This window comes from Pleurodeles waltl, chromosome 4_1 (assembly GCF_031143425.1).
Source record: "Pleurodeles waltl isolate 20211129_DDA chromosome 4_1, aPleWal1.hap1.20221129, whole genome shotgun sequence".
Taxonomy (NCBI): Eukaryota; Metazoa; Chordata; class Amphibia; order Caudata; family Salamandridae; genus Pleurodeles; species Pleurodeles waltl.
The window spans coordinates 737,659,485-737,676,496 of NC_090442.1; the positions used below are offsets into that span (position 1 = coordinate 737,659,485).

Sequence of the window (17,012 nt, forward strand, 5' to 3'; positions counted from 1 at the left end):
CATCAGAAGGAAAATTGGCTCACAGGATGAGTCCACTCAAATGGCTTTGAGGCTAGAACACAAATGAATCAAATAGACTCCTGCCATCCAACCCTCTTTCATTACACAGGTGTTACTTTCATTGTGACCTTTATTTCACTGATTCACACAGGTAATAGTCATTAGGCTTCCTTCCCCCCCTTATTTGTGCCATGGAAAAATGGCCTTTGTAACACTGACTTGGACCAAGCAACTTCCTGAGCATTTTTGGCCCAGTAGTTGTTAGAGCGGACTCGCTGTACTTTCATGACTCCTGCATCCAGACCATTGGCACTCCCCCACCCTAGAGCATTGTAAAAGGAAAAACATGAGCTGCTGTAGACATAGATGCTGTCAACCCTGTATCTCTCATACTACTAAATCTATTTCCTAAATTGCCCATATATATGAGTCACTTCCCTTGATGGCACATATGGTGGGGTGCAAACTTTACAAAAAGCATAGATAGAATGGGTTGGGGTCACATGGTGTAGATGTAATATTAGACATCTGCCTTAATATCCCTGAGTCTGCAGCTAACATTGTACCAATAAACAATTGAATATGAGCATCTTTTGGTATTGACACGTGCTAATGAAATAGTCTGTGTTTTTAGATGCAGAGAAGTGTACAGAGCTTCAAACTGCCTTGCGGACGGCACATGAGCGGTTTTGCTTCTGGCCGGACAGCCCTTGCCCAGGTATGTTTGCCCAAGATTGATCATTAGTCTCGTTCAGGCGTGGTTATTTTGCCTGTCTGTTTCTCACCCCTGTTTGTTAGATGACTGCCATGGTGCAAATTGGAATTGGTGGAAGTTGGATATAGTGCAGATCTTGCTGTGGAAAACTTGCCTTTTCTGCAGGGTCCCTCCTGATATTCTTTATTCACATTGACTTTAAATTTACTTGTATTATAGCTGTGTGCATTGTGAGATCCCATACATTGCCCAGTCCTCAAAAAGAGATTATTTGGTTTTAATCAGTTGATTTATTGAACTTTAAGTCAATAGAAGGTGGTACAAAGTTATACCAGTGGCATGAATGTTAAATGTAATACAGTAACTATTGTGTTTTTTGATTTAACTGTAGTTTGGCGGTACTGTGTTGACTCATGGCAAACAAAAGTAGAAAAATCTACATTAATATATTTGGCAAGTCAGCAGTGAAGTGTGCCTTCCGAGACCACATACCTGGGGGATTATTGTATTAAAGTGGGCCATACTATATAAAAAGCAAAAATATGTCCCGCCAGTGTACAGTTGCATGTGCATGTTGCTGTGTAGTTAATGCTACATTTTCCATGAGAAGGCCAGGTTTTGAGTAAAAGCCTAATTTCTGATGGACACCTCTGTCTGCGGGTTCCTCACATTTGAACATCCTAGGTGCAGAACGGAATCCGGTAAACTACAGACCTGGAGTTGTGATGACATCATCTGGGCTATATAGGAACAGAGCCCGAATGCTAATGTTAGTTCTGTTTTTTCCACACGTTCGATGTGGTCCGGAGTTGCACTCAATCTTGTCAGTGATATTTTTTCACTCACAAAATTGTTTTCTTCTCTGGTGCAGTAGGGACAACAGTGTCTCCACCGAAATGCTCAAGCTTTCAATCTTGTTGGCAATGTGATGGACTCATGTCCCTCACTGACCTGCACAACAGGTGTCAGCAGTGCCTCCGCTCAGAACATGTCTCGTGTGAATTCTATTGATAAATGCAACCTACGGCCATCAAGGAGCGTAAAGCCAAACTTTATATGGCCTAATCTCAAGAAAGTTGTTAGCCATTGATCAACCAGGTCAGGGTCAAAGTCATGAACAAGGTTAAAGTTGCCTTCTAGGTCATCTTCCTCACCCAAGTCAGAAGGAGAAGAAAAGGCATTGCAAGCAGAAGCATTTTTCTTCTTCGTCTCGTCATTTCAGGGAACAGGTAAGAAACCTCTGGCTCCATCTACCCAAGGGTCGAATTGGTGGAGCTATCCCCTGCACTGTCTCTGGTGATACCGAATCCAGCACCACCTCCTCCACCAAATCCAGCACCACCTCCCCTGCCACAGCCAGCGTCGTTACCCATGTACCTGGAGTATCCGGTGCCAAGAGTGGGTCAGTCTGACTTCATACAATCCATGGTGGATACATTTGGGAGGGCATGGGGACTGGTCTATGATCCTTTTAGTTTTAAGCATCACTGCCTTTAGTGCCTTGTGGTTTCTTCTCTGTGCAGCCCCAATTCGGTCCGATCTGACCCAAAGCCCAGGCCAACGTAACTTCCGACATCATCCATGCATAGACTGGTGCCGGGCCCATCCTGGAATTGACCTTGGTGCCACAATCAACACTAGTCGGTTCTCCAATTCAGGAACACTTGGTTCTGGTGCCGCAAACTATATCACCGTATGTGCCAAAATCAAAACACTTCAGCCTGCATTGTACACCCTATTGTGAGCCTAAAGATCCTTCTCCAGGCCATGCTCCTCCTGAAATGGCTTCTTTTCATTCCGTGTTGAAGTTGCAGAGCTCCTTGAGCTGCCATTTCCTGCTACGTTTCTTGTGCTGCCATTGCCTGCTGTGCGTCTTGAGCTGCTGCAGCACCCTAGCTTCCTCGTGGATGTTTTACTGATGACTCTCTCTGTCTGTGAACCACTGCTGCTCTTCACCAAAGCATTGACAGAGGCCATGAAAGATCACCGTTGAAGCGGTCATCTTCTCCAGAAGTCCGTTCCTCGCTGACACAGGCCAGTCTCTGGGGATCCAGCTTTCCTTCGTACACATCAATCACCAGAGAGTTTAGTGGTTCAAAACTCTTCCACCTCCAGGCGTACATGGGTGCCTTCCCTAAACACCCTGCAGATGAGTAGTCTAAAAAAACTGGACGCTATGTAGAAAAATTCCTCTTCAAGAAGACTTGTCTTCAGATCCATATAAATGTCTTCTCTCCTTAATCGATATTCACATGCCCTTTGGCATATGGCTGCTTTGGTTGCGCCTAATCTTCCTGACTGCCCAAAGGACCTCTTTATGGAGTGCGTGAAAGATGGTCAGAATACGCCCAGGTACATTACAAAGGCTATCCTGGACACTCCCTATTGAGTGGCCAATGCCATGGGCTTGTCTAGCACTTTAAGAAGACACACCAGGCTTTGATATACTGGTTTCCCCACAGACCTACCCAGCAAGCTCATGGATATGCCTTGCAATGGAGAACATATTTTTAGCCGAAAAGCAAATGCTGCCCTGGAACGATTTAAAGAAGGCAGGGCACAGCCAGGTCACTAGCCCTTCAGACTTTGGCTGGTTCTTTTCAAGCCTTTCAGAAACCCACACTCCTTAGCCAGAGACTTTTAGAAATTGTATCCAGCACACCACCATGCCAGCAGCAGAAGAAATCATCCTCAACTAAAGAGGATGAGGAAAGGAACATGCCAAGAAGCTTCTGCCTACCTCTTGCTCATCTCCAGCACCACTAGAAGCGCAGCAATTGTTAGCCAATGATGAATGAGGGGTAGTAGCCAATGTGCTATTTACCTCCCTGGGGTCAATACACTCCCTAGATGACCACTTCCTTTAGGGAAGGGGATCACCCTTTCCCAGAATTCCTAATTCCACCACACCCAAGATTGTGGAATTCCTAATTTTTTGTTCACTTCAGACTGGTCACCCTAGCGTTATGTCCAGCCTGCAAGTCCAACGCGCCTCCTGCATAGCTAATGTTCCTACCTGTCAGTGCACCAGATGGGCACTGGTCAGGGGGGTGGGCATCCCCTCGCCTCTAAGGGAAACCAGATTTGCATTCCAAAGGTGGTGGGCTCTTTGAAACTCCCTGTCTTGGAATGCTAATTTACACACCTTTACACAGCAGGCTTTGCTCCAGACCGCCTGAGAGCACCACTCCTGTGGAGAGGGCGCTACAGAAACTCGTCTGTAGTGGCAACCTTGTTAGATCAGTCAGTCAGCATGCTAGTAATTGGTAGGTTTTCAGGGGGCACCTTTGAGGCGCCTTCTGGGTGCATGTATTAATAAACCCAACACTGGAATCAGTGTTTGTTTATTAATATGAGGTGTCTGATACCAAACACCGTAGGTTTCAGTGAAGCCATAATGTACCTGGGAAACTCGTTTGGACCAGTGCCCAGCACATACCTTAAGGTGGCTTCCCTGTTCACTTGTACTGTCAGTAATTGAACTGGCCAGCACAGGGGCATATCTGCTCATGCAGATATGTCTTCACAAGTAACATAATGCACCCTGCCTTGGGGCAGTGAGGCCTGCTAGAGGGGTGACTTACAAATATTGCATACAGTGTTAGGGGGTATGGCACACAGGTGTGTGTCATGTTGTGTTGTCAACTTTTTAGACCACCTTGTCACGCAGCCTGCAGTGGCAGTCTGTATGAGTTTGGTGCTGGGTCCCTTAGAGTGGCACAAGCTATGCTGCAGCTCGTAGGGACCCTTTTTAGTATTTAGCCCCTAGGTATCAGAGATACCACTTACTGGGGACTTACACAGGTGCTAAAGGTCTGGTCCCTTGGGGATTAAGTAACCAGTCATCTTGCCTTCGGAGAAGGAACACTGGCACTGGGGACCTGGTTAGCAAGAACCCAGTGCACTTCAGTCAAAGTTGCATCAAAAAACAGATACAAAGTGGGGGAACTACTGCAGCAAAAACCCAGTTTTCTACATGTAGGGTCTCGAATTCTCTGTCAGGAAACCCTGAGGGTCTGTTCCTGGGCATATCAACACAGTTTATGACTGGTGGCCCCTCACTTAGAAGGATCCCGGATAACACCCCAGCCTAAGTCAACATCTTCTTGCCGTCTACAAGTGATCCCTTCACCTGGAGGTAGTCCGGTATGTTTTTGTCCTTTTGGAGCATATCTCAGGTGGATCGATTTGCCACTCAGAATAACACTTATTGCCTGGAATTATGTGCCCTCAAGTATATATTGAGAGGTGCCTTTTGAAACACATTTCAGTTTCCTCTTGACTACATGTTTCCTAACTTACACTTGATTCCACAAGTTCTTAGGAAGATTCATCGTGATCGGGCCCAAGTAATTCTTATTACCCCGGCCTGGCAAAGAAAGACTAGTAGAAGCCCTTTTTTGTCACCTGCTCAGAGAGAATGTGTTAAATCATTTGGGAGGACAGATCTGGCACCCCAATCTTCCAAGTCTACACCTTCATGCCTGGAAGTTGAGCGGGGCAATCGGAGCACGTTTCTGCTGCAGTCCTGAAGTTGTAAACATGATTATTTTTGCACATCACCCCACTAAAAAATCGATTTATTCAAGGAGCTGGAACAAATTTGTTTCTTGGTGTGGTCCTCTCAAAGCAACCCTAGCCAGTGTACTACATTTTCCACTGTCCTTTGCTCAACAAAGACTGTGCAGTAGCTATGATTAAGGGATACCTCTCTGCCTTATTGGTGTTCCATTTGCTTACGATTTCAACCCGTCCTGTTCAGATTTCTGGTAGGTGTAAGATTTCTGGAAGACTTCTATTGACCAGTACCTTTCATATTGCCAAAATGGGATCCCAACCTGGTTCTGACATTTCTTATGGGTACTCAATTCTCCAGACTGTTTTAATGGTCACCTTTACTTCAGCTCATTGTTTTAGGGAGCTTCAAGCACTTTCTGCCAAGGCAAGTTGGTGCTGTGAAACAAGGGTGCGTTCCTGCCAAAAGAGGGTCTCCATCTCCTTTGGGACAATCCGTAACATTACCAACATTCTATCCGCCTTTACATCTTTCTAAGGAAGAAGAAAGACTGTTCTGGCTGGAACCTAGAAGAATGGTCAATTTCTACATCGACTGCACAGGAGACATTGGATTTTTGCTTTATACTGGTTGCAAAACTGGTACAGTAGGTCAGAAACAGACAAGCTCTAGATTGATTACCCTCTGTATTAAACTTGTTATCACATTGGCTTAAAAGGAATTGACTAATGGAATCGGGGCTCAGTCCATCCGAGCCAAATCTTCCACAGCAGCTTTAGCTAGCAGTGTGCCTGTGACACATATACAGGTCATCTACACGGTGCTCTCTTCACACCTTTGCCAGACCGCATTATTTGGAAGAAGAGACTGTCTCTTTGCCTGCTGTGTACTTCAAACGTTGCTAGTCTAATCTTTCTCCAGACCCTCCTCCTTCTGGGTATTGCTTGGAAATTTATTCTAAGATGAGGAATCTGCAATAAGAATTATCCATCAAATGAAATTATTGTGGCAAATGCTGGAAATTTTGTTCAGAGTTATTTTCCAGAATTCTAATTCATTGGTGAAGGTACATTTCCAATATCAATATGGTTAGTGAAAAGGACACTAGTACGTAGACATTAGTGAAACTGCGCTGATTGAGAGAAAGCTGGGTTAGAACTGGTTTGCACAATAGTTGTGTTATAGAAACCATAATATACATCCCAGTCTGGCTTTTAAAGAGACACATTTGAAGGATAATAGGTTACTTTTGGGAGCCGGAAGGGTGTCAACCGTGATCCTTTAGCAGGGATTAGCTATCTGAGAAAGGAAAGGCACAGTTGACAACACAAAGAGGTATTTCTTTTGAAAAGCAGTACTCAAATGTAGTGCATGAGAACTGAAGCCATTTATGTCCTGAGCCATCCTAGACATTGCCTGGCCTCCCAGCAGGATGCAAATACAGTTCCAGCATTGGGAGAAGTGAGGCACACCTCGGTGTGGGAATGACTGGAAGGAAGAACAAGGTCATTCCGGTGGCTATGGTAATATTGCATGAGGGACTCTGGTAAGGTCTGCTTACGATTGAGAAAGGAAGTGCTGAAAAGGAGATTGGGGCTTGCAGGAATGCAGACAGGATCGGGTGTATTTCGAATTTTCAAATCACTGGCTAGTGACAGAACAACAGACAAAGTTCCTAGGTTCTGGGCTCTACTCCCTCCAGAAGCACTGTTTTTCGATTGGGTACCGCCTGTCCCAGATAATAGTTTCCTTCTTTCTTCTTGGGGACTACCCGGGGTTGAACCCCTGTGGCTGTCCTCTCCAAGGTCGTACCACAATAGTGCATTACTTTGAATCTAACCCCACACCACAGAGTTTTTCCTCTCCCTGCCTTTCGTCTTATGTTTTGGCAGGTATCTGCTCTGTCCACAAGAGCAGACAAATTAAAAGAAAAAATGAGAGATGTGTGATAGTTCATGTTGCCCTATGGTCAGAATTCTGTCCATAAGGCAACATAAGGTGAATTCTAATAAGTTAGGAATAAATCTTATGTCTGTTATTTAATTTTATGACTGAAGCTTAATTTAATCTATAGCACAGGGTTTGAAAGACGTTGAAGTGTGAAGTTCTAAAAATATATTTTATTGCAACTTAACAGTCCTTCTTTTATGAACTCTGGTTACTTCAGCCTAGCTTTTTCTAGTGTGCCAGTTGAGATGATAGAAGGGGAAATGGAGGCCACATACTTGGAAAGAAATTGTAATTGAGGAATGGTGGTAGTGACAGTGCAAACCCCTTCTTTGCTCCAGGTACAAGCTAGTTGGTTCTGAGTCTTGTAAAGTGACACCAATATCTTTTTGAAAGATCCACTTTTCCATTTTTGTGGAAAAAGAGGTTTATTTCCTTTTGAGGACCCAGTTTACCGCGTGGTATTGGAGATTGTGTAAATTGCTTTGCATTTTGTTTCAGTGTAATTGACTGCAGAGCCTTTATGTTGTACCACGTTATTTTTTAATAAAGTTTCAAATATCTTGGTGGTTTTTATTTTCTAGGATTTTAATAGTATTTGTAGTTTAGACAATGGTCAGTAAGTAAATGCATTTTATTTAGAGTATGTATTGAAACGTGTAGCTCAAATTTCTTGGTGGACTAGAAGGCTCTTTAGATATTGGGGGTCTTTCTTATTTCAAACTACTAGGGTCTAAGCAGGAATAAACAGATCAGCAAGCACTTTGCACGCTCTTAAGTAGCACTAGTGTTATGTCACATGATAAGCTTTCTTTGTCTGCCTTTGCTTACTTGTAGGGTCTAGTTTATCGAAATCCCCAGTCTTTCACATTTTGCTGTTTGGACTTCTTTTCCCTGTCTTACAGAGTTTTTCTTTACATTTTCTATTTCTGTTTAGAACGCTTTTGGGTCATTCTGGTAAATGAGCCACAAGTCATTCTTGCCAATTTCATAGAACGGTTTCAGAGCTTGTGCCAACTTGAATTGCAGCTGCCGTCCCTGAAGCCTGAGGACCTGAAAAATATGGTGAGCTTTAAAAGCCAGCAATTTAGTCTTGCATTTTTCTTACACTTTGACATCGATTGCATCTAACCTTTTTCTACAGTTTCACCTCGACTAGCAGTTCAATGCCCCTGGTCACTGATAAAATGTAAAACATTGGCAAGATCTTGAATGAGTGGACAAGGTAACATTGAAACCAGTGTGTTGGTGGGAAAAAGCTGGGTGGTCTTGGTCATCTGAAAGCCAACATATCGGTCTGATTCAAGGCTGATTTGTGACTGTGCATGTTACATACAGTATTAATCAAATTTCTGAAGCGTTCCAGAGCTGGAGGGTCTTAGATGGCTGTTTTGCAGGTTCCCACTGCATAGCCTCATGGGTACTGTAAAGAACCTTTAATTTAATTCTTCCCATCATAGTAAACCAATGGAGAGATTTGCTAGCTGGCACACGTGGTACCACTGTCAAAAATAAACTGACCAGTGAGTTTTTGTACTTTTTGAAGCTTGGAGTTCTTGCTTGGGCAGCTAGTACGAGTTTATTGCAATAGCAGAATCGAGAAACCCCAGCTGCTGTAGTTAAGAAGATTTTGTAGGGAATGGAAAGCAGAGGCAAGGTTGGTGGATGGATGGACAAATGTTTGTCAGATTAGCAAGAAACATTGGTCACTATTGAAATTACACCAACTACCTTCAGTACGAAATTTCAGTGAAATTGCCAAGTGCTGACAACTGATGTCAAGAGACTGAGAGCTCCCTTCCCCTTTGAGCAACAGATGAATGCAAGAATTGTGTGCCTCAACTTCATCTATCACCTAAAACATCTTTCTGTCAAGGTCGAGTTTCTGTCATATGGGCTCTAACCGTTTCTAATTTGCAGTAGTAGATCTATCATTTTGAAAGTGTGACTGCCTCATTTCTAATGCAGAACTAGGTGTTCCAGTACCTTGCAACCAGATTTCTCTAATGCCAGCTGTGGCAGGTGTACATAATGTGAAAAGGTATCTGTTTTTATGTCCGAGAGATGGCAGTTAGATTTATACCCCGGTTGCTAGAACTTTACACTATAATCTTCTGCCCCCACTATATATCAAATGTAATCTCCTTTCTCTAGACTACTACACTTTTATGCTATTCTGACACAAGCTTAATTTGTCTACGTACTCACAGCATTGAAATATTTGTTCTTTTCAGGTTACATACTTGCATTGTGTGCCCCAGCCCTCTAAAACCTCTCACCATAACAGCTCAGAGAGGCCTTTCACTTCTTAGTGTTAAGAACTCCCTGAAGAACCGGTTCTTTCCCAGAGTGTTTGCCTAATCTCTACCCACGTCGACTCTCTCATTCCTCAATCTGGCTTTTGTTTGTTGTGCTTTAAAGATTTTCAAAACCAGGTGATTAAGCTGTGCCCCTCAGACCCATAACATAACTTTCTACTCATCACTCTGTTTATACACCCCAGAGCATTCCCAGTTGTAATCCTCCTTACTCCCGCGGATTCTTCCACCGCTGTTGTATGTGCCCTTGTTGCACCTGCGTTTATAATTGTTTCTAGACTTACTGTGTGTGATAGGTTTCTCTAGCACACAGTGCCCCTAAATCCTGCTTGTATAGATTATAATGACAGAATAAGCTGAGCACAAATAAGGTTTCAGCGGGTTAATGTGACCAATAGAAGCAGAGGCATTCTGAGGTAAGGGTTAGATTGTGCACCCAGGTTGCATACAGAGATTGAACAATTGGGCAGAGGTGGATGTTGGTGCTGTCTTTCTCAGGCACCGTTTTCTCACTTTGCTCTCACCAACACCCTTATCTCCATGTTAGGCAGTGACTGACTGCCTTTCCCATATGTTTACTCTATTTATGTACTTCCCAGGCACTGACAGAAGACACTGTGAGCCTCCTCTTACACTTAATAGAAATGGAGCTGGAAAAGAAAGCTGATGAGACCAAGGCTGTTATGAAGTTTACAGCAGAAGCTCTGCAAGTTCACGTCGCAGCCTGCATTTTGTCACTTTGTGGCTGGAGCTATAGGTCAGTGTATAAAGAATTTATTCTGAACTTTGTTTTTCCCTGACCTTTGAAGTAACCCTATTGATACTGGCTTGGCTGATAAGCTCAGAGGTATCTAAAACACCCAGCAGAGTTTGGTATTTTGGCATTAGTGATACATTTGTGTGAGATTTTGTCTAGTGTTTTCAAACCCTGAATTGTAGCTTGATTTTCAATATTCATTAGATGCCTCTGGTGATTAGTGTTCTTTCCTGATTGTTGTCTGTTGTTAACAGTAGGTCAGATCACCTAATGCTAGGTGAGCATTTGTTTTGTTAAATGTACAATCCCAGTTGGCAACATTGTTTGGTTTCCTTTCAGAGGCACTGATTCTGAGTATAGTTTTAAGGGCTAGATGTATCAAGCTTTTTTGTGGTTGCAAAGGTCCAATTAGCAGAATTGGGCCTTTTGTGTCACAAAACGTCTTTGTCTTATGTCCAAAAGTAAATTGAAATCGGGTAACATGTTACCAAATCATATTTCAAATTTGTTATCAAATACAGATTCAATATTTGGAAGGAGCCTATTTAGAGCGCCCCCTTCCAAATACTGCATCTGATTGATATGTATTCATGTTTTTGACTAACTTCCAGTCGCAAAACATTAATCTTTTAAGCCATTTCAAATGAAAAAGGGACCCCTTCCTCTTTGTGAATGTTGACAAGAAAGTATTTAATATTACTCTTAACAAGTGAAACTTACTCTTCATGTTTTTTTTTTTTTTTTTTCCCCCGATCATCCTGTTTTCCTTTTAGAAAATCTGGTTGCATTAAAAAAAAAAAAAAAAAAACCTTATTTAAAAGCAAGGTGGTCTGCTAATCTCAGCAGGCCAGCATCCCTGTGATGGCTATGATTTCTCGTGGGCAGTAATTTGTGACATACCTCATTATTATTCATGAGGTATGTCGAACTGTGACCCACTAGGAGTCAGTAATTTGCAAACCAACCTATTAGTACATAGGACGGTTCAAAAATTACCACACTGGTCTGAAGGATACTGGTTGCAAATTGCGACAAATATTTTGTGCCCAGTTCTTAGTACATCTGGTCCTAAATTCTGATTACTGTCTAAATGCCTATTTGGGCAGGAAATCTAATTCTAGATTATGCGATAATTACCACCCCTTTGCTGATTTCTCCTTGCGGATTTTGCCAGGCTAAACCTAGTGAAATTTATTGAGGGGGAAAAATGCATAGCTAGGAGCATCTAGTGCCTGTTTTCCACATTGAAAGCTCACAATAGGAGGCATTTACTATAACAAGTGACTATCACGCTATGCAGTGAAGTCAATTACCACTTCCAGAAAGTCACCCCTATTCCCATCAACTCTTAATCGGGCCATTGTGGCCATGGATTGTATGGATACGAGATTGTGGGCCCAGACACTGACTGTAATGATGTGCCTGCAAGTCGGAGTTAGAAGACCGTGGCAGGGCACTGTAGGGAGGAACCATATATATTATACATGTTTACTCCATGGATTAAAGGATTTTGATGATCTAGATAGTTACATTTCAGAAGCATTAAACTTGTACATGGTATTTATAAATGTGCTCCTGGCGCTATTCATATCCTTTGTATTCAGAAACAGAAGTAAAGACGCCTGATTATTGAATACAATATGTTATTACTTCGGTAGTGTTCATTGTCCATTTTAGCACAATAAATAAAGGCAATGTTTGATTTTACCCATTTTGCTTATTGTTAATTTTGTCGGATGTTAAAGTATCAAGGGTCAGAAAACTAATTGATATCGCTGTGGTTGATTCTGATGAGTATGTGTGGCACTCTGTTTCTGACCGGTCCTTTCTCTCCCTCTCTGAATAGCTCATCTGCGGGGGCCATGCATCTATCTATCATCACCTGTTCCCGTTGCATCCGCAAGGTTGGGCTGTGGAGTTTCCAGCAGATTGAGCCTACAGGCACTGTGGACCTGGACCCATTGCTTGGGCAAACTAGCACACCTGTCACACCTGTTGAGGGGCGCCCTGATCTGCGCCCTTCCTTGGTGGTTATTTCTCCACGCCGAATGAGCACGCGCAGCCGAGATAATCAACTTTCGCCAGGCGCTGAGCAGGTATAGTCCTTAAAATGCTCTCTGAGATTAATGAATTCACTTAGTCTCAGAACTGTAAAGAGGCAAGGGATTTGTTGTCTGTAATAGGCATGGAAGAAATGCAAGTCTTTTTCCATTGGCCTTTTTTTACTGTGAAACACCATACTCATTCAAGAGAAAGGCAAGAACGTGAGGAGCCATGTTTATAAAGTAAAATATAGTAACTGCAACATCTAGGAAGGCCAGCTTAATGCAAGCCATATGCATTCACGAAGCTTCAGGCTGTATTGTAGGTAAGGCCAAGCTCACTGAGTGATGTTTATATAGATTTGTGTCAACTGGGCACAGGCCACTGAACACAGGTACTTGAAAGTTGTTAAGCCATGAGGTACATTGTAAACAGCGTTAGGGTGATGCACTCTATTGACATTATTAAGGCTCCCTGTGAAGGCAATTGCTGAATGATGGACATTTACATTTGTCTATTAAGAGTTGCCTTATTTCTGCATGTGACCAGGAGAGACCGGATTCATGAATATCGCTAATGATCCAGTGATAGAAAGACAAGTTACTTTGCTATAATCCTGTTTCTCCAGTAGAGGAGTCTTGCTGCATTCATAAAAAGCACCCACTACACCTGTGGGTAAAATAGGAAAGTGGATATAGGTGCACAGTTTTCTACTGGCATTTGTGCTTGTTTGAAGCTGTATGCAATACTGTCTAGGAATGGAAGGTCGACAAGGTTTTTCTAAAGACACACAGAGGTTTTTTTCTACATTGCCTCCATATTCACTTTATTATATTTTGTTTTATAGAGGCCTAAAGCTAAAAAGATATTAAATCTGAAGAATGAGTTGCCTCACAAGTGTGTCAGTTTTAAGCTTTAAAATGCTACTTTATTTGTGCAAGGACCTTGCAGCTGCACAGTACTGCTATGCTGTTCTTTACCTGTCTATTGCTCCTTTTTGTTTCTGGTGCTCCTTAATTTCGCATCCCGTGGGACCCCTACCCCAGTGCCTAACAGTTGCTTTGTGGTGTTGGGTCATTTGCCTCCTAGTTTCCGTGGTACAGCACACTTCATGATATTTTAATTCACCATTCTAAAAAGGTCAGCGACCATGCTGGAATAGTAAATTGAAAATGCTAAATTGCAGCGAAACTTCATTATACGCATGAATGCACATGCACTGGCAGCCATCTCGGAATAGCTTTCTTTTATTAGTAAACTCATTCCAAGATGGCCGCCCATACATCTGCATACATATGCACGCATCGTTGCGCAGTAATGGCCATTTTCGTCTTACCTAACCAAGCCAATCTCTCAGCCTTTCAAAGTCACAATCACTTGCCTTTCTGAATGTTTGTCATTAAGAATTAATTTGCCTGTCATTACTGCTTTTAGAAGACAACGTAGCAGAGTTCCTTTTCTATAATACCACCATAGAATGTTTTGTTAAAGTCTATGTCATGTTTTTAATTGGGCAGGAGATTTTCTCAGACCTACAGATTAATGTAGTGCTTGCAAATGTAGTCTCTCTTTTGAGCCAATACACTAAGAAGAGCTACAATTCTTGTATTGATAATTACTAATTGAGTAGCATACCAATGGCCAACTTGAGATTCCAATTTAGGCTTTTTACACATTTGAGTGTGGTGCTTCATAGTCAAGTTAATATACAAACTCCATTTTTTTTCTTCTTTTTTTTTTTTTACCAAACAGTAAGACATGACTTTCAGATCAGCTAAACTGTATTTTTACTTATATTTGTGACTGAATCATCAGCCCATTCAGGCTGGTCCTGGTTAATGTGGAACTAAAACCTAATTGTTGAGATAGTACCTCCTAATATGTAATACTGGGTACAAAATCTACCAGTGACAAGATCTAAACCTATAAGAGTTAACTCGTGCAAAAGCCCTTTTAAGAAACATCTACATTTTTTATCTTTATTGTGCAGTCACCTGAAAGACAAAGCACACTTTTTTTGCAAATACTATTTTTCTGATTCTAATGCCAAAGCAGGGGCCAAAGCAGATCTCTTCAGATAATGCACAGTATTATTATTAATCTCCTACTATTGCTTACGGGGTTACTGCTTGCTGTTCTATCCTAACAGTAGTTCTTAATCGTTGATTGCTTCATTCTATTCATAATGAACCCAGATCTTCCTATGTATTGATAGAAACATCTGGTATCTTCTGAGAACAACGAATGTCGAGAGAATTAGTGATCTTGGATGGATGGTATTAATTCAGTGAAAGGAGGGAAGAAACCAATACATTTTCATAATAAAACCTAGGACCCTATTATTATGATGATGACCCATAAGGTCCAACATTACCCTAGGTTACGTGGATTTTTTAATGTACAAATTTGATTATCAAAATATTTTAGGCAATCTATGATATTTCAAAGTGTACCTTAGATATATAGAGGACAGCTTTATTCTGTGGACAAGCAACCATCCTTTACTTGAGCAAAGAGTAAAAGCCTTGAATGATTGTCATAACAGGATTACATTTACTTCGACCTGCCGCATAGATAAGATACACTACCTGTGTATACAATTAAAAAAGTAAGAATTAAAAATAATACATTTGAAATGCTTAAGACAGACCAAAATAATATGCTATACTTTCTACATTTGCATCCTCCCTCCTGTAAGAGACATTTAGCTTATTCACAACCCTTATAGGTGAGATGCATCACGTTGTAAGATCATTAATGGGTAAAGGACTGTATAATAATGTGTGAAAACTTTTAAAGCAGAGAATACCCAGAAGAATACGCAAAACAAACTCTGCAAAAAAATTAAGACCATCAAGATGAAGGCTTTCTTGACGGCTGCAAAAAAAACACATTTGACAGACTTGTATTTGTCTTCTGTCAATCTTCAATAGCACACAGTTTTTACAAAAGCTATTAACAGACCACAAGGCATCCTCCAAAGTGATAAAAATGACTTGATCTATTTAAAGAAAAAAAACTACTAAACTACAAGTGCTTCAATAATCCGTAATCTAAAAATGTTATTACTAAGACAGATGCTGCAAATATAAACGTAGGGCAGTCATGTAATTAAACTGAAAATATGCACATTTCGGTGCTGAAATTGTCAAAACTGCAATAACATAACTAAGACTGATATTATTTATCATCCATGCACCAGATAAACCATCAAACTGAGGAGTTGTGCTGCTTACAAAAGTGAATTTGGTGTTCACACTGTTAAACTATCTTGTGGATTATTATATACTAGGTGAAGAAATTGGAATTACCAAACTTGAATCCTTTGTAGGACATTTCAGTGATTCCCCCACAAAACCTGCATCAGTTCCATGTTTAGGTTTAAGAAACTGTAATCTGTTCCAACTATGCCACTAATCAAACTGTTTACCTTTTATGAAAGGTGTGTCTTATTTGATTTCAAACATTAATACTGTTTGGCATTAAGAAGTGAATACATTTCAGGCTCTGACCATGTTTTCATAGTGCTTTTCATCTACGCACTGCAAGTGAAATAACAGAATGCCTATTGAGTGACCCAGAAATAAGACTACTGCGGTAATTGTCTTATTTGAACAAATACACATTTGACAGTTTGTTAGTTGCAGAATTGAATGACTGTGGTAATAAATTCAGTTGGTTTCTGATTTAGACTTACTCTAGATATTATTTCGGCTGGTGTGAGTAGTGTTAGGATTGGCATTAGCCAAGTCCTTTCTTTTTGTTAAACATATTTTATAAATATAGACTTAACCAAGAGGGACTTTCATCTGTTCAACTGCTTAGCTTTTGTCGACCCCATCTTACAACATTGGCAGCAATATATATATATATATATATATATATATATATATATATATATATATATATATATATATATAGTGTGTATGTATATATTTTACCTAGTGGCGGTCGACACTAGATAGTTAGGACCTAGCTTCTATAACAAAAGCGTTTTTTGTTTTGCTAATAACTTTCGTGCCGTTTGATGTATCTTCACAAAATTGTCCAAGAAAATACAACGCTCACTTCAGCTGCTATCTGGGTTTCGTGGTGATTAATCAAGCGGGTGCAGAGAAAAGAGGGACGGTCCCAAAACCCAATTTTCCCCATTCATTTTTCCATAGAGATTCTGAACAGCGATGGCACCCAAACTACTGCCCGGAATTACACCAAATTTGGCAGAAAAGCAGCTCGTGGTCCAGAAAGAGCCCTTTTTGTTATTGGGTGTAAATCCGTTCAGTAGTTTTTTGAGAAATTAAAGAAAATGTAAGTGTGTGTGTGTGTGTGTGTGTGTATATGTATATATATATATATATATATATATATATATATATATATATATATATATAATCCTCACGTGAACAAGGCTACGGCTGAAATGTGTTGGTGTGGATGCCTCATTTGGTTTGTACATAAATAAATTAAGACTGCATTACCAGGAGTCCGGACTCTTCTTTTTTTTTTTTAGGAGGAGACTGTTTATTTTTTATATATATATATATATATATATATATATATATATTGTTCTGATTGGCTGGCATCACGTTAACAAGGAAGTGTTGACAGCCATTTTGAGACTCTGCTTCAACCGAGTCCCAGAAAAAAAGTAAAGAAATAAGAAAAGGGGCCAGGGTAGAGTTCCCATGACCCATTAGCTGTTCTGCTGGGGCCTCA

At 41.1% G+C, this 17,012-nt stretch overlaps 1 protein-coding gene across 1 annotated transcript in view; it reads left to right on the forward strand.

Annotated features, from left to right (window-relative positions):
- Positions 1–17,012, forward strand: part of ZC3HC1 (zinc finger C3HC-type containing 1) — a 121,338-nt gene that overhangs the window by 53,547 nt on the left and 50,779 nt on the right. The window contains exons 4-7 of the mRNA XM_069229337.1: positions 635–718; positions 8,116–8,243; positions 10,096–10,253; positions 12,100–12,349. Of these exons, the coding sequence (XP_069085438.1) occupies positions 635–718; positions 8,116–8,243; positions 10,096–10,253; positions 12,100–12,349 (620 nt within the window). The remainder of the gene's footprint in view (positions 1–634; positions 719–8,115; positions 8,244–10,095; positions 10,254–12,099; positions 12,350–17,012) is intronic.